Source organism: Micrasema longulum, unplaced genomic scaffold (assembly GCF_059751315.1).
Source record: "Micrasema longulum isolate JH-2025_06_02 unplaced genomic scaffold, ASM5975131v1 h1tg000277l, whole genome shotgun sequence".
In the NCBI taxonomy this organism is placed as follows: Eukaryota; Metazoa; Arthropoda; class Insecta; order Trichoptera; family Brachycentridae; genus Micrasema; species Micrasema longulum.
Window position 1 is genome coordinate 25,406 of NW_028277481.1, and position 23,221 is coordinate 48,626.

At 31.5% G+C, this 23,221-nt stretch overlaps 1 protein-coding gene across 1 annotated transcript in view; it reads right to left on the bottom strand.

The window, feature by feature from the left end:
* Positions 1 to 1,086: 1,086 nt before the first annotated feature.
* Positions 1,087 to 23,221, bottom strand: part of HGTX (HGTX homeodomain transcription factor) — a gene marked incomplete at its 3' end in the record, with an annotated part of 72,929 nt that continues 50,794 nt past the window's right edge. The window contains exon 3 of the mRNA XM_088224282.1: positions 1,087 to 1,274. Within this exon, the coding sequence (XP_088080408.1) occupies positions 1,087 to 1,274 (188 nt within the window). The remainder of the gene's footprint in view (positions 1,275 to 23,221) is intronic.

Sequence of the window (23,221 nt, forward strand, 5' to 3'; positions counted from 1 at the left end):
AACATTCTCGTGAAACTATGAACTATGACACGGGAAATAACTTTACTACGAAGTAATTTAGACTTACAAAAATCTTCCGTCATCGGCATCGTTAGGTATAATATGAAAGTTAACTGCAAACGTGAAATACTACAAAATTCTTTTATTTAATTTAATTTAATTGAAATAAACGGCACTTAGTGCCTTTTACATATTAGTTACAAATACAATGAAATATACATACACGTAAAGCTAGGGTTTCCTAGGAGAGCGGTGCCCGTATTTTAACGGCCGTAGTGAACGGTGATGCAGTGGACAGCCGTCGTAACGTCGACTAGAGAGTGGTTTCCTAGGGAAACGGTGTTAAATGGTGTTGATAATATCGTTTTCCTATGAAACCACACTCTAGTCACCGTTACGACGGCTGTTCACTGCATCACCGTTCACTACGGCCGTTAAAATACGGACACCGCTGTCCTAGGAAACCCTAGCTTAAGCATAATAAAACGTAGTTATGTAGAAAGCAGCCAGCCATAGAAGAGTAAAACTGAGATAATAGCACTTTTGTGAAAAGAGTGAATGATCAAATCTTCTCAAACGTTGGCATGCTTTTGACTTCAACAAATGATAAACAATGAATACATTAGATTTTTTTTTAAATATAAAATAAAATGTTTAGTGATCGACTACTTTTATCAAATCCAAACTTATACAAATTGTCAAAGCAATCAATTAATTTACCACATAGCATTGATTATAAAGAGTATGTAACGCTTTTTATTATTTTACTAGAAGGTGTATTACTACATTCCTAACGTTATTTCCCAATAGAGGAAGACAGATAGAATGGAACGCCACACGCATCTAACTTATCTCACATCTTGTCATACATGCCCTTGGATTATGTCTGCTTTTAAAATATTCAGAAATTCAGCTTTGAGAATTTGGTTAAATAAGTTTTTAATGTTCAGAATAAAATTTATATAAACAATTAGGTATATAAATTCTGTTCAGATGGAACAATAATAACCTCAGGGTGCGATTTCTAGTGGAGAGTAAAATTGATCTGGAATAAAGTAATGTTGCAACAATAAAACAAATCCTAACCTTGACTTGTGACTCCGTCATTCCTAGAGCATACGCCAGCTTCGCCCTCTCAGGTCCAGCTAGGTACTTCGTCTGTTCGAAGGTCTTCTCCAGGGCGAATATCTGCTGACCACTAAAGGTTGGGCGGGTGTGTTTCTTCTTTCCGTCCTTGTCGTGCTGATGCGAGACGCCAAGGGCATTTGCTGACACTAAAAAAAACAATTGAATTAACACAAATACATAGTCATTATTTAATTATTGATAGATAATAAAACAGGGAGAAGAATTTTTTTGAAGTAAGAATACAAACTCATTCGTCAAAGTAAATGCTTAGATTTCCATACTTTCTTCTTTAAAAAATCCTAACTGCCTGTTTTTATTTATTTATTTATTTAATGCACAAAATACACAATTTTACATAGACACAATTATATGTTTTTTATGTCCCGACTTGTTAGAAAATTCCGTGTTAAGTCGGGACTCTTCGATATATAAATCAAAAATATTTATTGACATATTAAAACAATATACAGGTAATCAAAAAAAATATGCAAAATAATCAAATCAATATACAAAATAATAATAGAAAAATAAAAATAATAAAATTTTATAATACATGTCGAAAATGGAATCAAAAGTTATATAATAATACGTATGACAGTGATGACATACACATATACGATATACGTATATGGATAATAATGAAAACATAATATCTATTAGATCCAATAGAATCCATAAGGGGTAAAATCGAGTTCTTGTATTTAAAGTTTTAGACACACTCAAAATACTATCAACTAAGTATTCATTAACTGATATTTTTTAAATAAAAATTAAACTGGAAAACCACAATCATTTGAAAGGATTTATACAAATGCTCGTATTTTATCAAATAAAATATATATTTATACTTGCTTGAAAATCGTATCGTAAGGAAAAAACGATATGGATTTTTATAGCAAAAACATCAGCGTTAACAAGTATAATATTGTGTGTGTTTTAATAGTGAAATTATGGCTTCGTAAAGGGATCAATTGGTGTTGCAAGTAATAAAAAAATTGCGATAATATAATTAGTTCTGATATATAAGTAAAAACACATCAATTTCAAATGTTCTGATTGGTTCGAAAATTATGGTTGGATGTAATGAGATTGATATCTGATTGGATTGAATAAAATTAAGATGTAGACAATTCAACAACATACGAGTATGTACATTGTACATGTTAAGGCTGTAGTCTGAAAACAAGTAAGGAAATCATTAAATTTTGCCATTTTAAAATATCGTTACTTCAAAAACGAGTAGTTAGAATATTTTTTCAAAAATAGAAATCAGATGATAGCTATCATTTTTAAAGGTATTTCTGATAAAAAATATACTTAAATGATTTGTATAGGTAAAATGTAATTCCTTTTAGACCGGCAGATTACGACTCTTAAAATTTACTATTAATTATTCTTACATTAGTACTCATGTAAAGTATTTGTTTCAATGATTTTAGTTTATTAAGTAATTCGCTTTTATATGAGATTCAGCTAAGTTTAGTCTAAATTTCAAAAAAAACATTGTGGTTAAGTTTAATTTAATTTTAAGAAACATTTTTATTAGAAATACTTCAGAATATTATTTTTTTGTTTAATGTACTAAATAATCTAAAATAACGAAGTTTTAAAATGACGAAATCGTATGATTTCCTTACTTTTTTTAGCCTTTACATTTTTTTTTGTTTATCTCCCTTAATAGATTCACTATTTTTTTTATTCTTAAAAGCGTTTTTTTATATACATTTATTCTGCTTGCGCAAGGAAGGGTTTTTAGCGTTTATATTGTTGTGCTATATTTAGTTATAAAGGTGCTAAGCTTGCTTTGTTTCTTTGTTGTTCTCAATATGTGTTATTTTCTAAAAGTTGATATTATTTATGTCCCGAATTGAGTTGTTGTAACTCCTGGGAATGTAATTCAACGTATTATACTTGTAAAATACTTTGTGTTTTATGATTTATAAATAGAAAAATAAATAAAAAATAATAAAAAGAAAATAAAATGACATTTTATATACTTAATATAAACATGTGTTCAGGTGATTTGGGAATATTTACTAATTTTTATTCTTTATAAAATGCCTTTATTCGGCTTGTAAAATTTTACACCAACGACAATGACCACGGGGATTAAATAATTTCGATTGTGATGTTTCTCTGCATGCTCACTCTTGTACTTACTCTCTTATCTTTAAACGTGTGACATTTCGACAACAGTTAATCTCTCGCCGACTTTAAAATGGGGTTGATTCTAAAACCAAAACAGCCCCTTGCTTATGTAGATCTTTATCTGTCTAAACATCCATAAAACCCTTAAATTCCACCCACTCTCCCTCGGATATTGTGCGTAACAACAAAGTCGGATTATGATCTAGGCCCGGGCCTTGGAAAAGGGGTCTATGTAAAAAAAACAATCCATCAAGTGCTTGGTGACAGTGTCAGCCCTGACTGACATGCCGACAGATAAATGTCTACTGGGCTTAACCAAAATTTGGATTATATTAAATGTGAGAAAGTGGTGTTTCATAATGAGTGACCACCAATAAGTGTAAGTTAAATTACTTCGATAGAGGTATGTAAATTAAAAATAAACTATGTAGATAACAGAGGCGGTTCCTTAGTATGTGCATACGTGCAGTTCACTGCCAAGTAAAAATATGTGGAAATAAATTATTAATCTTATTGATAGTTAAACTATGTTATAAGTAGGTAGAAAGAAACAGGGATTCGGTGCAATATTATACACGTAAACACCATTATATTAAATACTAGCGCCAAAAGATCTAGCGAGATCGACTCTAGCGGACGATTTTCTCCTCTTGTCTACGCATGCGCAATCGTCCCTGTGCATGTTCTGTTTTGCACAATTCTTTACCCTGAATTTGTATGAAATATGTAATTTCTCCTTAGATCGTCATTTGAGCGAGATAGACAACGCTTTATACCGGTGAATAGTGCGTAAGAGGGAGAAGGTCATATACATACTCCGGGCATTGCCAACGCATGCGCAGATTTGAAGTTCGTTTGCAATGTCACTTTGAACATGCGTAATGACATGATATTATTGAGAATTTAGTTGGTTTAGTATCCTACAACGTGCGTATAATGTTAGGCGAATTTAGCGTTCCTTGTTCCGATGCGCGGGTTGTCATCTGTCATACTATTGCCCGTTTATTACGTCAGATCTATCATATTGTTATAATATTATTGAACTTAATATATAAATTTACAAAATGTAAAAAAATGCACTGCCCATATCTTCGGTCAGGAGCCGCCAGTGGTAGATAATACGTTTGGTGGAAAAATTTTAAGGTAAAATATTTTAATCGATTTATGATATTTCTTTGTAGTTGGTTACGCCAAATTTACTGTATGCGTGTTACAAGTTCAATTTATTTGCTGTCTACTAAGCCATGGTTAAGATGTTACAATTCTTATTGTGGGTAGGTACCACATTTTTGTCGGACCAACATAATGCTTTATTCAAATGCATATAACAAAAAAAAAATTAAGAACCGAATTCTAATTGTAAATGTGCTTTTGATATTCTCACCGCGATCGCAAAAAAGTTATTTTTATCAATAACTCATTAAATCCAGTGTGTCATGTAATAATAATATAATAATAATAAAAATGATAATAATAATCGAGGAACTACGTCAAGTGCCCCTCCTTCCTGACCACAGGATCTGATCCAATCCTGCCTGCCGCGAGAGAAGTTCCAAACAATAAGGTGTCAGAACCCCAGTACAAGGTGGGTAATTGCATCCATTGTAATAGTGTTTGGTGGCAAAGTAGATTAAGATAACGCAACCTGTGAACCAGACCAATTTCGGGCGTTTATCTGCCACAGGCAAGTGGCGCGATGAGTAGTTTTTTTTTTCAAAATAAATATACGCATTTCATAGGTGAATTTTATTTTAGAAAATAAAATTACGTTTAAAAATCGTGTTTACATTATTTAAACGCGTTTTTGATTCCACATAAAAATGTACACCCAAAGCCCATTAAAAATCCGCAAAATCATCCGTGTCGAAATATCGAAGCCCTCCTCCAGCCCTAGCCGATATGAAGGCAATATATCAAGGGGCTTTAGCCATCCTAGGATTACCACTAACACCACCGATGAAGTATACAGCGAGGCACATAGCTGGTATAAATATTCACCGATCGACACAGACATTTTTTAAACGCGCGAAAAATAATGGCTTTTCATACGATAAGCGCTATCGCCCGACCGAATGTTTTTCATTACATCTCCAATGGGAATATTCAAATTGAATTTTTTACATTTTGAGGGGATATTATTTTTTCCGAATCGAATTCTGTTGGATAAATGTGTTTTTTATTGAAATTGGGACCTACTTAGATATTCAAGGGAAGTATATAAAGTATTTTATTGTAGGTACAAAATACATCATGATATTGATTCCAGTTTTACTAATTACATTTTAATACTTTATGCAAAATTTATGTAAAACCAAATATTAAAAAAAAATTATTAAATAGCCAACAGACAACAAATTATTAAATCATAAGATACAAATAAATTTCATAAAGTTTCATTAAAAGCTTCCTCGTTTTGGTTACATAAATTGTAACAGAAATATAGTATATATATTTGTATTTGATTATTTTTTATGTTACCTTCAATGGAATTTTAATATTTATTATCAATGCTTTGATTTTCTGGATTGTTATTCTATTGGATCAAATGTTATTGTAATTGAATTAATTTTTCTATGCATTTTTTATTGTTAATTATTATGGCTTAACGCTGGCACAGCCTAAAAAGCCTTAATAAGTTCATGAATATGTAAACGAGTGTTATTTTGAATAAATAAATAAATAATATTTACAATATAAAATAAATAATGATACACAGCTTATGTTATTGTAAATATGTTTATTTAACTATGGCTATATGCAGATTATAATATACGAATATGGCTGACGGTACAGTACGGAATACTCAACGGTAAACATACGATATAAATGTTTTTTTAAACTGTTAATTTTTTATTGTAATTGACTTTGAGCATGTTTTAATTTTTTTTTTTTTTTAATTTTATTATTGTTGTTTTTCTCCTTAAAAAATTGTTATTGTAATTGAAAATGAAAATGACTATACTTTATTTATCTTAATAGGAAAACTTCACCGGTCCATGTTTAATTTTGTATGCCTTAAAAGTATAAAAATTACACTGTATATTTCTTGAATAATGATGGTTTAAATTAAGAATAAATGTATTTCGTTTGAAATTTAGTTTTAATTTTGAATAAGAAAATAAAATATAAAATATGGTATTATATGCAATGATTTTCAAAAAAATAAATATGTATGCATGTTAAGTATGAAAAAATTGAAGCAATATATTTTATAAGAACCTGCTGACGTATGCTTACAATTTACTAGCGCCGCGATTATGAACGCTATCTTCATCGGTACATATCGAGACGGTATAAACGAATATCGATACATACTCGTATGTACGAAAAAGTGTATATTAGTCCTAAAAGTATTTTAGTGGGTAACCGATAATTGAAAATGTTTGGAAAAAAAGTTGTGAACATATTTTATTTTGCATACAAAAAACTTAATTTTACTTTGTAGATAAATTTTGACATCCCATTAGAATACGGACCCAGGGCCCCAATTACAATCATGACAACCATTATGGGAAGTTAAATTTAAAAAAAAGTTAACATTTATCTTCAATTCGGTATATCTACAATGTGAAAATAAGTTTTCTGTATGTAAAGCGGAATATGCATACAATTATACTTCTAAACATGTTTGATTATAGGTTATCGACGAAGATACTTTAAATTTTTATACAAATATACTCATTTTCGTACAAAAAATATTTTAAGGTTTTTATGTATAGAGAGTCGAAGAATCGGGGCCCTGGACTTTAATTTTATGATTATTATGAAAATATTTTTGAAATAATAACTAAACAAAAAATAAAATAGATAAAGAAGTTGGTAAGTGGTAATTACATAGTGATAACATTTACTAGATGTGTAAAAGTAGATATGCTTAGAATTTTACAAAAACATGTACTTTTTATGAAATTTATTAATAATATATTTTTCTTATTTAAATAAATAAATATGGAAAAATTTACCAACACTTATTTAAATGTTTGACGACACAATTAATGCTTTTAATACTTGTATTATACATGTTTTGCAATTCATTTAGGAATGAATTTGGTTTATTTATAAAAACTTTGCCAAATTTTTATTTTTATTTCTCAATTAAACATTTTACAGTGATTTATTTGATTAAAATATGTATTTAAGCAGATTTTCGGTATCCAAACGATTTTTAATATATTGATTGTACTGTTAAAGTATTTAAAATTTACCAAAAATAAGAAATAAATTTGAATAAAAGCAATAAATAAACTCGTATTTAATTTTTTATCTTGCTTATTTTTAAATATACCTACGGATGTAGATTCCTAGAAAAAGCACTTATGTGATGGTGAACATTAAAAATGTTTGAAATTCTACTAAAAAAACCGTGAATATAATATCATAATTACACTGAAAGGGTCGACGATAAAAGTAAATATTTTTGCTTTTCAAAAAAAATGTGTTTGTGGAAATAACGAGGTCTCGATTTAACTACGGTTTCATTAGACTAATCAAATTCTAATTAGACTGACTTGGCTAAGCATTTATGTACACCCGCTTCTCGCAAGGTACATATATGCATTGGTATATAGTCGTTTTCATGTAATATTCACCATGATTTCATTTGCATTATATGTATGTACACGTTTGTATATTTCACACTACAGAGAACTATTCAAATATTTCTCACATCAACCTTATAATTATTTTCCTACTGTTTTGGTACTCAAACAGCAGTATTTCGGATCATTTTTGTTACTTGGAAACATACGCTTTAGATACCTGTTCAGAAACAATGCGATATTACAGTGTAGGACCTCCTTTACAACCAATAATTCACGCCCACTCTGTTAGGAATCGAACCTAAGACCTCATGGTAAACGAACGCGTCAACTAGTACACTATGAGCCAGAATTATCTCCACTTGATTCCGTTTTTCTGGATATTAATCTGATATGGGTTCATTATTAAAAAATATTTATTCCAAGAAAAGTAACTTGACAAAATACACACCGCGTTGTGTAAGGGTCGGCGCGATTGCTGTCCTTTCTTGAGGTTGAGGGTTCGATTTCTGGTAGGGTGAACGTGAAACATTGGTCTTAAAGATGGTTTTACATTGCAATATTTCATCAGGTGACTTAAAGGGAAGTTTTTTTTTTACACTACCGGGCTAAGCACCATAAACTGTATTTAACCTTTATCTTGGCAGAACAAAAAAAAAAGTTTTCTTATTTGATGGTTTGACGTGATGGTCTTGAGAACCCCAAACATTTTTTTTGTTTTAATCTAATTTTTTTATGAATTGTAATATTTTTTTTAACCATTAAAAAATATGGTGCTGAATGCTGTTTTACCCGTGTTTCGGTTCATAAGAAAAAAACAAATCATACGTATCGTATAGGATACATTGCCAAGAAAGGGGTTAATAAAATTTTTTCAACGCTCTTATTTAAATTATATGTTTTTCCATTCGTTGAATAATGTCCGTTTATCTAAATGTGACGCTATCTCGATGTGAGTGAGTGTGGGCGTCGGCGTGGGTGGAATAGCATAGCTACTGGAAACTGTAGAGTCATTTGTAGGCCATTTAGAGTCATTAGTCTGAATTATGTGGATCAATACTCATCATCATCACAGCTCGCTACCCTCTCCCCGGGCCTCCTCTCCCTGAACCGCCCGCCGACTGCCTCCCTCGCCCGCAAACTCGGCTAACGCGTTCGATAGCAGAGCATTAATATTTTTTCAACACGTCTTAATGCCTTACCATTCGGCAGAAAGATGGCGCCATCAATCAAAATGTAAAATACGCAAAATTATCAAAAATAAACGAATTTTAATAGAGATTCACAAGCGTTTGAGTAAGCATGCCTTAGAACCAAATTTGATACCGTTTTTTATTAATGTTTCTTTGCTTTCTTACATTGATCCGTATAATGTTATACTCGTAAACGGCGCTGCACTGGTACAACGATTGTGGCGTATTTGTTAATTTTGTCTAAAAAGCAAGAGATAATAATTTGTTATTAGTCTAAAAATAGACATTGGAAATCGCACACTTGGGCCCCGATTACTATGGAAAGCTAACAGAGCTATCTCGAGTCAAGATCTGGACTTTCTTGGTGTAAGCTTAACTTTTTGTGCATCATTTGAATTTCCTAACCAATAAGGTTGTATTTTTGTATTAAAATTTTACTATTGATATATTTATATTTTGGAAATATCTTCAATTACTGATCTCCGACAAAGATACTTAAAAATTTTAGGCACACTTTTGTAGACATAATTTAACTTAAAAAGATAACTTCCCGTTGCTTCATGCCGGATGGTAAAAAAAAGTCAACTCATCGTTTTAACTTCGATCGAACTTTTCGACAAAACTTTCGAATTTCTCGACTCTGTAGTTGCATATTACTAACCCCGAACTCAAATCACGGATTACCGGCGTCAGATTCCGGAGTAAGTAAAGCTGCGGCATCAGCCAATGAAAGCCAATGGAAGAAATCAAACAAAATATGGACCATTTGAATACGCGTCACCATTATTTGTGTACACATTAGATGGGTCTGCATTTTAGATAAATAATACCAATAATAAAGATTGCTTTACGAGGGTAATATAACCAGTCAAACATTTTAGATGCTGATCTAGTAAATCCGTAAAGAGTAAAAAAAAATTATGAAATGTCGATCTTTAAAGGAAATTATTTGTTAATGTACCTAATGTCGTGTTAATATAGATCGTTTTTGATATACGTGGTTATATTTTATTTTTTTAAATACTGTTATTTGCCAAAGAACATGTAAAATGCATGTAGTATATTTTGTTAACTGAACTTCATTGTGTTAAATAGTTCTTAGTCTAAAATAATGTAAATTGAAAAATATGTCTCGTTTAAATTTATTTCAACAGAGAGGGAAAACATTTTTGAGAAGGCAATATGGAAGTCTAGGCATTTACAGGGCTTATGACCTGTCATTGGCTGGTTTAAGTGGCCACTTTACACACTGAGTAACATTCACCATTCTGCCCATGTTTGAACATCCACATTTCCTCAACTCTTCCATCTGTTGACTTTTGTGAAGTAAAAGAGATGAAACCTTTATCACGCGGGTGAGATTCATCCGGCTGAACCAAATCACCTACTAGGCAACGCCTGAAAACAACTTTACAATTTTTCCTTTGAAAAATGTTTTCCCTCTCTGTTGAAATAAATTTAAATAAGAACAACTCCCAAGGGAGGAAATCCAGCCAGTCTGCAAGCATTTGGACATAATCAAACATTGTTGAATATGTTTTGTACTAAATTCTACTGTACATACATGTATAAAAATAAAATAAAAAAGGGGCTTTGTCAAAAAACTTGTAAAATGTGTTCTTAGGCACGGGATTTCTTAGTGAGGAACACATTTTAACCAAATAATGTATATTTTTATCAATGAAATACTTTTTAAATTTAAATTTTCACTAAATGTTCTCAGTGTTTGTGAAATAGAACCGGTACTTTGGAAGAGTGTTTTTATTTTCATGGCTACTCTCAGATAAAAATTTCAAGAATGGTAATACTTAAGGTTCCGGGCTCGATTCCTGGCAAGGTCAACATGAAAAATTAATTTGAAAGGTGCTTTTACGCCGCAGTTTTTCATTTTTCATACACTAGCACCTGAAGCGCGTGACTGATCACTTTACCTTTATGACAATAAAAACTATAATAACCTGCTAGCTGATAAACCTGTCTTGCGGTTATATATGAAAATGTTATTTTCCATTTCTGGCAGAGAGTGAAATGATGAACTAACACTAAAGTTAATAAAATAAGTACTCATAGTAAAATGTCAACGATGCGATGTCGAGAATAGGAAAATATTGCTTATTTTTTTAACATTTTCAAAGTAATAAAGGTCTATGAAATACTTTTCAGTAAAAAAGTAGTTTTTTTGTCAATAAAAAAAAGGTGAGGGTACTATTTGCAAACCCGGCAAAATCCATCTTTCTTTATTTTGAGCAAATCACAAAAAACTGATACAGTTCTCAACTTCAACTTTTTATTGTAATCAGTAAATATTTTATACGTAAACAGTGATGACATAAGCATGATTATGCCAAAAAACAGTAGTGAAATAATACATTTCATTTTATACATTCCAACTTTGCAATACTCCAGTAGAGGTTGCCATGTTTGCAACAATTCCGATAATTTAAAAGTCATGTTCTTACAAATAAAGCCGTATTTTTAACTGACAATGTTATAATTATTGTTAAAATTGTATTCTGAATAAGTTTCAATTAATACCTCATTTTTTTTGATTTTGGATTTTCCGGGTTTGCAAGTAGAACCCTCACGTCACGATTCAGGTTTATTAGTTCGTGGCCATAGACATTTGAGTAGAACAATATCACGCATCTTGACGTCACAACAACCAAGGCCAAACACTCCGCGTTTTTCTACGATCGTATTTTTATTGAATTTCTATTTTACATTTATATATGAAAACATTTCTCTACAATATCCATACTGATTTCGAAAATAAAATTTATTATTTTCAATCCATTTCATATGATTTAATCGGTATTCGTAGTATGTGATATTCCCCTATTGAGCCCGAGACCTCACATACGGTAGGCTAATCCGCAATCCTTTACACCACGACGCAGGAAATGACCGCAGCATACCTAGTAGACAGTTATTCATCACAATTTATCAAGACAAGCAAATAATATACGACAATTTTGAATTTTCGATGGGAAGTAATGTTTTTTTAAAACAAGTTCTCACAGCTAATTCAACACAACTATTATAGAGGGAGAGTCATTTATTTGCCTTTTAAGTCCTCAGACCTTCCGCTCAACACGTATAGCCTTTTGAAAGTCACTTAATCTTTTCCAACACCGTAATGTCACACCTTCGCTATTCAGCATAAATTAATATACTGGCTCAAAGTGACTTTATTGGAAGAATTGATGACGGATTTTAACACGTCGATCTTCATCTTTAAAGACCGTAAAAGTATTTCGCGTTGTGTTGTCACATTTTGGAATTCACCTTATGTAACAAGTTTTTAGCGATGATTTTTTTCTGTAAAAAACAGTTTTGTAAAATTGTTTTTTCAAAAGAATGTACAAATTATTATTTGTCTCTTGACCCCATCGAATGTAGTAATATTAAGTACATTTAAGAATTGGATAATCTATACTATAAGTTTTAATTATCATATTCAACGGAGGCACTGCTGTACCCATAAATGGTGGCACGTATTCAAAGGGTACTCTTTAGTAGGATATTTTTTTAGGAATGGAGTTTTTGCTTTTTTTTTTTTTTTAAAAGGAATAACCCGCTAAGCCTCTATTTTGAGGCTTGTCAGCAGGTGGGATAGAGGGGATATGGAAGGAGGTAATGAAAAATACACCACAACACCCAGACCAATTGAGAAAAAAATCTTTCTTGGATTTTTTTCTTGCAACTGGCGGGAATCGAACCCGCGACATTTGCCTACACTGCGGCTTACTTAATGCTCCCGGATTTAATGCTAGTAAGTTCGAAGATAAAAATGTAAAACTACGAAGAATAATATTTCAGAAGGTATTCAGGTCTGTTCGAGATGTATTGACCATTTTACCGATTAGCCATTTGAATGGCATTAATTTTGGAGTGACAACATATCATATATAATATGTTTCATCATTTTTAAATCGCTTTTCTAAATATTTTCTTTAGTTTCAGTAGCGTAATTTTAAATAGCAGATTCTCCTTTCTGACAATTATTAATGTTAACTTTCTAATTGTGTTTTTTTTCAATATGTATTTTTATGTTTAAGTATGTCGTGGAAACTTTTTAACTACTCGCTAAGCAGAGGAGTTAGCATTTATAACGAATGAATTATTTCAAAAATTGAGAATAAATTGGAAGAAAATTACTGTTTGTGTTTTCAACATCTTCCATAATTTATTGTTTACGTATTGAGCAAATAAAATAAAAGCACTTTTGACAAAAAATAACAAAACTTCTTTCGGTTTTTAACTTACGTCTACCGGAGATAGATCCGATTAGACCCAGTTGTATTGTAAATGATCGATAATGTAAAAACTGTTTTTTAAATGTAATTTTTCGTTAAATAAACATAAAATATTGTACACAAAATGTTACCATTTGTTTTACCATGATTCAGAGTATATTGTGAAGAATGATTTTAAAAAACACACAAAAATGCCTTAAGGCAACATTTAAAACTGGGTCTAATTTGACCCAACACCGCCACGTATGTATTTTTTGAGCCAGCGGGTTTTAAAAGTTGAGTATCATTAAAACTAAGTGAAATAATGTCTAATTAAGTCCTACATTGGAAGGTCCGACGCAAACAGACGGGCCAAAATGTCAATGTGTCCAAGACTACAAATAACCGAGGCCCGAAAGGCTAAATTTTACCTATCGACTGTTATTCATTTTGTTATTATTATTTATAAATCTTATAGTAGTATTGGTGGACTTACAATCACTTGATTTCCAATTTTAGGATTTTTATCTTAAAAAAGCCATCAAGTCAAAAACTCATCATCACTCATCTAGTGTTATGTTTCTATTTTACACACCATACTGTATTTTTTATTTGCCTAGACACAGATTTATAATTAAAAGTAAATGGATATAAGTTTATTATTTTTGTTCAAAGCATTAACTTTGTCGTCAACATTATAATTAATCTTAGTGAATATTAGTATTCAACCACTTACATACTTTTTATGTCTTTTTATGGTTTCGAGACGTGCCCGTCTCTTCGTCAGGACACTCGGTAAACCAACATGCATATACACTCACCTTTACCGTCACCGTGGTATACATAGTATAAAAAAAAATACATAAATTATATGCAGAGTTAAAGGGGATGCAAACACCACCATGTGCAAACATGCACTATCATAAGGTTAATAATATTTAGCGATATGTCGCAGAATTTATTGGGGAGGGTGAGAAAGGGGGAGGGGGGGGCTAAGTGGTTAAAGGTTACACGATTGGTTGACTTTTAAATCAAAAAGTAGGCTATATTGAAAAGTTATTTGATTATTTTTTACGTGAAACACCTCTTTAATACTAATATTTACTAACATTAATTAATTTATTTCGTTTTAAAAAAGTGAGGTTGGTTCTAGTAAAAGGGTTGGTCAAAAACAATATAAATAAGTTTTTCCATTATTTTGGACGCTTTATAAGATCCTAAGTTCCGTTTTCAGTGTTTCTTTTCTCGGAGAATGTAATGGCGTAACTTTGCGAAGTTCTTCTTTTATAGAATCCGATCAAATCGATGGAACACAATCTTCCCGAGAAGACAACGTGTTACGAGTTGAAAACCCTATCGTAACAGCGATATTGTTTTTATTCTAGATACCAGAGTAAATAACCGCCTTAGATATTAAGACAGAATCGATAAACGTGTACGAGTCTCAGGTTTATAGAAACAGGGTTGCCACAAAAAAAGGCGAGAAATTTAGAAAAAGAAAAGAAAGGAAAAAAAACAAATAATGCGACGGACATGGGCCAAACGTTTGACAGTCTCACTAAACTACAAAAATCACCGCGTTTGCCCTCCATGCAAGAGGTCTCGTGTTCGATTCCCGACATGGCTGACACAAAATGAAAAATGTGTGACAGGTGTAGGTTTTACAGACTCGCGGATCAGAGGTCTAAGGTTCAAACTTCGCTTTAAAATAACTTGATTCCCATTTTCTAGAGCAGTCAAGAGGATTTGCGTTGCCAGTAATTATGATGAAGTCGGACTTAACTAATTTGAACATTGTTTTTCTGTCACTTTCTTGCATATGCCTCCCCAATACTAAGAAGTAAAGAAAGACAACTCCCGTCAGACTTATTATGCTTAACTTAAATCGAGGTTTTGCAGTCCAATTTTCCGCATCCAAAAAATGAACCGATTTGGTTGTTTTTATAGAAAGTGTATCAGAATAAAAAATCTGTGTCGGTACTCTTTATGTTACTCAAAATTTGTTGTGTTTCAATTTTGTTATTCAATTCAATTTGTTTATTTAAAAATAACATATACATTTTAAACTACAATTCAAATCCAATATTATAAAAAGAAAAAAAAACATAAATAGACTCTGGTCAATATGGTAGGAGAATCCTGCTCTGGAAAACCACATGCAACCAATCAACGTCCAGAGCGATGTTGTTCAGTATAGCAGTATCCCTTCCAGCAGGCATAACCATAGGCAAGTTGGTCTTGTAAGATATCGAAATATGAAACAATCTATGCTGACACTGTCTTAGGTAATTATCAGGAGCATTCAAACCACTGTTCATCAATATCTCAGAATAATCGACCATACGCGGAACAATCGATAAAAATGTCCACTCAAATACACATTCCTTCTAGTTTTTAAATTATCATATTTATCTCAGTTATCATATTTGTGTACTGTACACCTGAAAACAACAGATAAAACGGTTTACTTTTAAGGATATTTGGATGGTTCCAGTTCCTATACTAAACAATTGATAAAAAAACAAACAATAATCACACTCGCCAATTGCAAATATCTATAGTGAGTAAAAAAAATCATTGCTCTGGTGCTATAATCTATAGAAAAAATTCTGGAATACGTTTGTATGAAAAAAAGTCAGTTTGACTTATAAAAATAAAAAGTATATGTGTTCTGCTTCTTTCTGTAGTCTGTTCTCCAGAGCGTAAAAAAAATTAAAACGAATTCGGAAATCGTTTTTTGAAACAATATTTTATTATTATTATTTTTTTTAATATCTCTTAAAAAAATGCCAGCCCTTGGTCGTATTGAACGGCCAATTTCATAAACTCATATAAGTGTTTGTGAGCTGATCGCCTACGTGGCTGGAAATCCTTAAACCTCTTCATCTCCTCCCTCATCACACGTATCACAATACGCTTCATCATCAGCATTTTATGGTGACTCGGGGGATCTTGGACGCGATACTCCTGTGAAGCTAATGGAAATTGCTGCGTCTCGTCGAGTTGATTGTATGAAAAAAATTGTATTAAATAGCTGAATGATAGCTAAAAATCAACAAAAATTTTCCGCCAAAAAGTAGTTTTATTAGACAAACATTTAAGCGTATTATTACATAATACGTAGGTCCCTACACATGCAAACAAAGTTTTTATGTTTTTTATAGTTTTTACAAAAATATGATAAGCTAAACAAAACCAAAAGGTTTAAAAACCTAATATAAAATCCTTTATTGGTGTGATATTTTGTTTCCCAAACTTACGGAACGGTAAAGAAGCAATAATTGTACATTGAAATTTAACGATGAAAATACCTATTTACTATGCAATTTTGTTCATTTAATTAAATAATTCTCTAATCTGAAATATGTTTGATTCCCGGCATGGTTGATATGAAATATTTAGATAAAAAAGTGTTTTTTCGCCAGAATATTCCATTGTCCCTGGACTAGTACCTGAAGCGTAAGACTGATCATTTTACCTTCACGTAACAAAAAATGATTCAGATACGCTGCGATTGGTGTAAAAATTCAGTGTTCTATCCACCATTAGGTGCGGAAAGGGAATGATGATGATAATTTGAAATATTCAGCCGAATTTAAAGGTTAAAGATTTGATAAAGTTTTTATTCAAATCTTTTAGAAAGAAATTATTACTTTTAACGTATCCAAAGAACATGGTTAAGCATATTTTTTTTTCTTCGCGTAATCAGTAGTGCATAGGGCACTGCATCGGAGCATGAAATGCAGCGTATCTTGATAGTTACGTAAAGGTAAAGTGGTCAGTATTGTGCTTCAGGCGCCAGAACAATAAAACATAGCAGTAAAGAATCCTTCCAACTTCAGAATAAATACATATTTCACGTCTTTTCTACCAGAAATACAACCAAGAGCCACATAAGGTAGACTTACCACTGAACTGTATTCTTCAACCGCCCAGACACAGAAAGAAATCTCACCTGAAATCCATTTGATGTATTACGTGAATTTAATACGAACATTGAATTCTATAAACCGACCAATCACACAAGACTGTTCTTTGTTCTATTCATCCCTCAGTATGCCCCCTTCTCCGACCAAACCACCCTTATATTATCTACTTTTCTTTTACTTTTGCACTTACAAAACGGCGACATATCTTTTAGGTTTATGGTATGATATGTGGGGAAAAGTAAGAATACTTTGTCTATAAAGAGAATTTATGAACGTACTGCTTATAGTCTAGTTCAAATGATTCTGTAGAACATACCTTCTTATGTCCGGGGATAGAAAATACTATAAATATCCTTCATATAAATAATAAAACAGAGACTGAGAATACTTAAGAGAAGGAACTACGGAAGTCTAGGCATTTGCAGTGCTAATGACCTGTCATTCTCTGGTTTAAGTGGCCAGTTTACACTTTCTTCTGTACGTCAATTTTTGTGAAGTCATAGAGCTAAAACATAATATATTGATGACTTTGAGATTCATCTGTAGTTCAATCACAAATAAATATCGACACATCAAAAAATAATGAACACGTTTAAGTTATCGCAGTCATAAGTCAACGCTCGTGTCGGTTTGTTTTTTGTTTTCCTCGTAAATATATACAATTCTTTGGCGAAAAATTGACTATAAAAAATAATTGCGTTTGCAAAATATTAAGGAGTATCTAATACAAAAAAGTATCAATTAAATTACAATAACTATGGCGTCTGCTTTTCTTGACATTTGGCTTGCCATCCGCTGGCTAAATGCAATAAATAGCATGATTATTAATAAATAAATAAATAAAAATAGCTCTTTTGGAATATTTTTCACATTTATACCGGTAAAATTCAAATATGTGGTTGCGTAGCAGGATTATACGTCGCGAAACGTAAATATTTTGACATTTAATATTAGGTGTTCATAGATGTTCTATTGTGATCGCGAATACGATAAACAACCATGGTGAGAAATTGTTATCACATCACTTATTAGCTCGTCAATAGTTGTTTGTGATTGAGCTACTGGATGAATTATTTTAAGCACTAGGCAACGCCTGAAAATATTTTATACATTTAAAAAAAATACTGTCTAAAAAATACCTCAATTAATATGTTAATTATTTATTGTATGTTTCTGAAAAAAAATAAAAAAATAAAAAAGCTAGTTACTTATACTGGAAAATAACGTTTTTTAAAAATATTTTTAATCTAATTAGCCGTTAAGAATTCGCCATTTTTTTAACACACAATCCATCACGTCGTTTCCTCGCTAGGCAGAGATGACAGATTGCCTCTTTAGTCTGTCTTTCTTTGTTGAATAACCATGTCTTTCTCAGTCTTCCTCGTTTGCATCTCAGTATCGTAGCTAGACCAAAATCAGGGCAGGCTTAAAAAATATTAAGGCAGTCTAAAATTTTTCAGATTTTGTACGGATGTTTTCACGAATTTTTAATTTCGCGAGTCATCCTTTAAATATTAAATCATGGCACATCAGCATAACCTGTTTCATTAACGATGCTTTCAGAGACCATTTTCACCAAACAAAATATTTTGTATCTCTGGAGATAAAAAATACTCGGAAATAGTTGGTATGTATTGTTCGTATTTTATTTTCAAAAGACTCCTAAATAAACTATTTTCGTGGTGTTTTCAATATCATACGTACTGAGAAATGCTAGTTTAACGGCCAAAATTTACATCACTTCTGCATCCGGCATTTTGTAATATCATGACGATTGAGAATGTCATCGGTATAATATATTCAATTATTAAATTAATTAGATTGTTTTCATGCCTGTATTATAATAAATGACGGAATAAAAAATTAACTTAGAAATCTCAATTGAAGAAGTTACTGAGATGATTGTTTTTTTTTTTTTTTTAAATGTGTAATTTCTATTTATGCTTCACAAACTCAATGGAAACGCTTAGTTTACGGTGTGAAGAAGTATAATTTAAATCGGTTTTTGCAAGATTTAGAGACGGTTTTGAATTACGGTGTTATTTAGGTAGGTAGGCTTTTATGTATATTTAATTTATTTTGGCATAAAGTCGGCCTTATGGTGTAATCGTCATTGCGTTTGCCTGCCATGCAAAAAGTCTCGAGTTTGATTCCCGACATGGTTGATATAAAACATTTATTTAAAGTGTGTTTTCACACTAAAATATTTCATAGTCCCTGGACTGGTATCTGAAGCTTAAGACTGATCACCTTACCTTCATATAACAAAAAAATCAAGATACGCTGCGATTGGTGTACCAATGCAATGCCCTATCACCATTAGTTTGCAGAAAAGGAATGATTATGATGTTTATTTCGGCAACAATAACAAAATTTCCGTTTTTGGTGGAGATTTCTAAATTGGCTTTTAATACCCTCAAATGTTTAAAATAATAATATTTGGCAAGAATATTTTACTAAGTTCAGGCTAGTGGTTAAGACATGCTCAAAATTTACCCCTGGCTTCGATACTACCGCATCCATTCATTCGCATAGTAAATCCATTTGTTTACATGCCTAAACCAACACATCACTCTTTTCTTAATTTTGTCGATACCGCTTCTTTTACTCTTAATGCACGGATCTCGACATTTATGCACCTTTTATACATTGTTTTAATACACATTCGCCAGAGAGATCGCATTTTGACAGCAGTCAGCCTTCTTTCGTCCTTATTTTTTCCAATTTCATACATCGTTTCCATATACACTGTTTTTCAGGGCCAGACAGGGAAACTTTAGATGAACATTCCTTATGGTAAGCTTTAAAAAAAACCATTATAAACTTTTCCAAAAAGTCATTTTTTAAAAAAACAAATATTGAATCTCAAAAGGTAGTAAATCCTTCATTTTTCGGATAAGCAGTCCCTCCATAAACCCCTTCCCCTCTCCTACCCAGCCACTTCCCTTGTCCTCGTCTGGCGCGTATCGCTTCGTTGGTCAAATACGTTTTTATCACATTTTTTTTCTCGGGGAGGGATAAAGGTTTGCGGAAGGGATGCTAGTCCGAGAAATAAAAAATTTACTCCATTTTAAGATCATATATATATATATACCTTTTTAATGACTTTTTGGGAAAAAATTATGGATTTTTTTAAAAGCTTACCATGAGTAATTTTTCTCTGTAGTTTTGCGGTCTGGCCCTAAAAAACCGTGTATAATTGTCGGCACCAGAACTTCATGGTAAGCTGCTATTTTTGGGATTTTTATAATTCATTTTATAAATTATTTTTTTAATGGTGGAAATTCGACCATTTATCAGCAAGCTAAGAATTAATTTGAGGAAAAATAATTTTCTATGTAACCCATACTAAAATTATATTCTCATACTCATCTTCAAATTGTTCCAAACAAAATATAATGTCTGACTGTATTTTAGTTTCAAAGTACAAAGGGAAGATATTGATGCAAGTTTGTTATGTTTATCATTGCATAAAATCAATGTTCAGAACACCGTTCATATTGAATCATATTATTGAAGTTGATAGTTCTGATGGGGGAAAGAAAATTGTACGAGGGGCAGAAAATATAGCACTTTGTGGAGTTGAAAAACTTACCTCATATTTTATTTTGAGTTGTTATAACAAAAAAATATTTTTGAAATCTTATCACTTAGGGATAAAAACGTTGGCTTTTGAAAGATTAAACGAGTTTGAACGTTATCATTAAATGATACTAAATATTTTATATTGTTTATTTATAAGCTCAAAAGAAAAAAAATAACAGTGAGAAATAATATTGGTCAAAATCCAGACCGCAAGTATTTTTAGGTAGTTTAAAAAAAACTATACAGAGTGACTGGAACTGAACCTACCTTAGCAAAATCACATATAGAGGAGGTCATTTGATAAATATTGGACCTTACTTTCCTTAGCTAAAGTTTTATAGTTTGGGAGATATGACCATTTTTATCCATTTTTTAGATTTTTCCAAAATTTGACCTTGAAGCACCTAGAACATTATTTTTTTAAAATTAATTTTTTTTCTTGTTGGTACTAATAAACATTTGTGATTTAAATACGTCGGAGTTTCCCTCAAACTAGGGCTAAAAGATAAAATATTACGCTTTACAAAAACTGTGATGAACTAGAAAACTAACTTAGATAAGAATAAATTATTGGTAAACCTTGTTTTTTATTTATTTCAGGATGAATTTTTATTTTAAAGAATAATATTTTATTTTCTAACCGTAGTTTGAGGGAATTTCCAACGTATTTTAATCACAAATGTTTATGACTACCAACAAATAATAAAAAAATACAAAATAATGAAAAAACTTAAAGTCCTGAATACTTGCAGGTAAAATTTTGGAAAAATCTCAATTTAGTGTAAAAATTTACATATCTCCCAAAGTGTAAAACTTGAGGAACAAAGGGTAAAGGAGAATGTATTGACCAACCACTAGCGGACGCATCTCCACTCGATATTATTTTAAAGAATTTTTGTTCTGGTTCTATTTCACACACAAAACAGTATGTTTTGTCTGCTCCAATACAGAAAAATATTGTCCGAAAATATTTTTGAAAAATTAAAAGAAAAAAATCATTAGGGAGTTATTTAGATCTAAATAACTCCCTATTAAGGAAATCCAGCCTGTCTACAAATATATGGACATACTTAAAACATTGTTATTTAAATTAAGTTGAGTAAGTAGTGCAACAATTGGAAAATTGTTTTCACGCGTTGCCTAGTAGGTGAATTGGTTTAGCCGGATGAATCTCACCCGCATGATAAAGGTTTCAGCTTTTTTATTTTTAAAAAGTCAACAGATAGAAGAGTGGAGGAAATGTGGATGTTCAAACATAGGCAGAACGGTGAATGTTATGCAGTATGTAATGTGATCACTTAATCTAGCCAACGACAGGTTATAAGCCCTGTTAATGCCTAGACTTCCATATTCCCTTCTTAAAAATGTTTTCCTTATGTGTTGCAATAAAAAAAGTTTTTTTTTTTTAAATATGGTTATTTTAACCATAGTCATTAATTTTATTCCTATTATCTAAGGGAAGTAGTTTCAGTACGAATAAAAGGCTGCATTCATTTAATGGTTCTTGACTTTTTATATGAAAAGTTGGATAGTGAAAAAATATTGGACGACAAAATGGATATCCTAATGACACCCTTGTGGAACAATGAATTCCAAAGCTTCATAAAGTTTCGGAACACATTTTTCATATCTCTATAAAAGTTCGGGAAAATTCTCCGACGTTCACACGTTTTCCCACCCAGTATATACACCCTGGACGACCAGGAACTCAGTAGCGGTGGAGGAAAGTCTTTGAAGGTAAAACAGGAATAACAATATAATATCAAAAATATCAAACATTTTCACATGTTCCAAGTGATTTGTTTCACTTTTCGTATTTCTAATTTACACATTAAGACTTATTGTCAATTGGCAATTGCTTCCAACCAACTTTTAATATAAAAGGGTTTTTTTTTGTTGTAACAGCTGGCCGACCACATACCACACTTTCACATCATCTTCACCGTACACTGTGCATACTATATATTTCGAGCATGTTTGGCAGCTTTATTCCCAAGGTATAACGCAAACAGAAGGTGTCGAAAATGCTCACTTTCGTCTGCTTGACATTCCTCTTTGAAGGCTTGTAATGATATGATAATGCAGTTGAGAATGAAAAATATGGTAAAGCAGTTTTATAAAAAAGCTGTTTTATGCGTGTGTTTTAGGTTATGAGAAAAAAAAAACATCATATACATAGGTACCCGATAAGATACTTTGCAGAGAAAAGAGTTGAGCTGTTTTTCACACATTATACTATCTATTGTAGGACAATGTTTTCAATATCTATAACACATTTTATTAGGTGTTTATGTATCTAATACAAAATATGTATATTAATCAGATATATAAAAACAGTTTAATGAGAACAGTTAGACAAATAGTTCATATACTTACTACTTGACCTGCAATGTATATTTTACAATACGATGATATTTGTGTTTAATATTAATTATTTAAAAACAAAATGATCAAAGCCATCATGA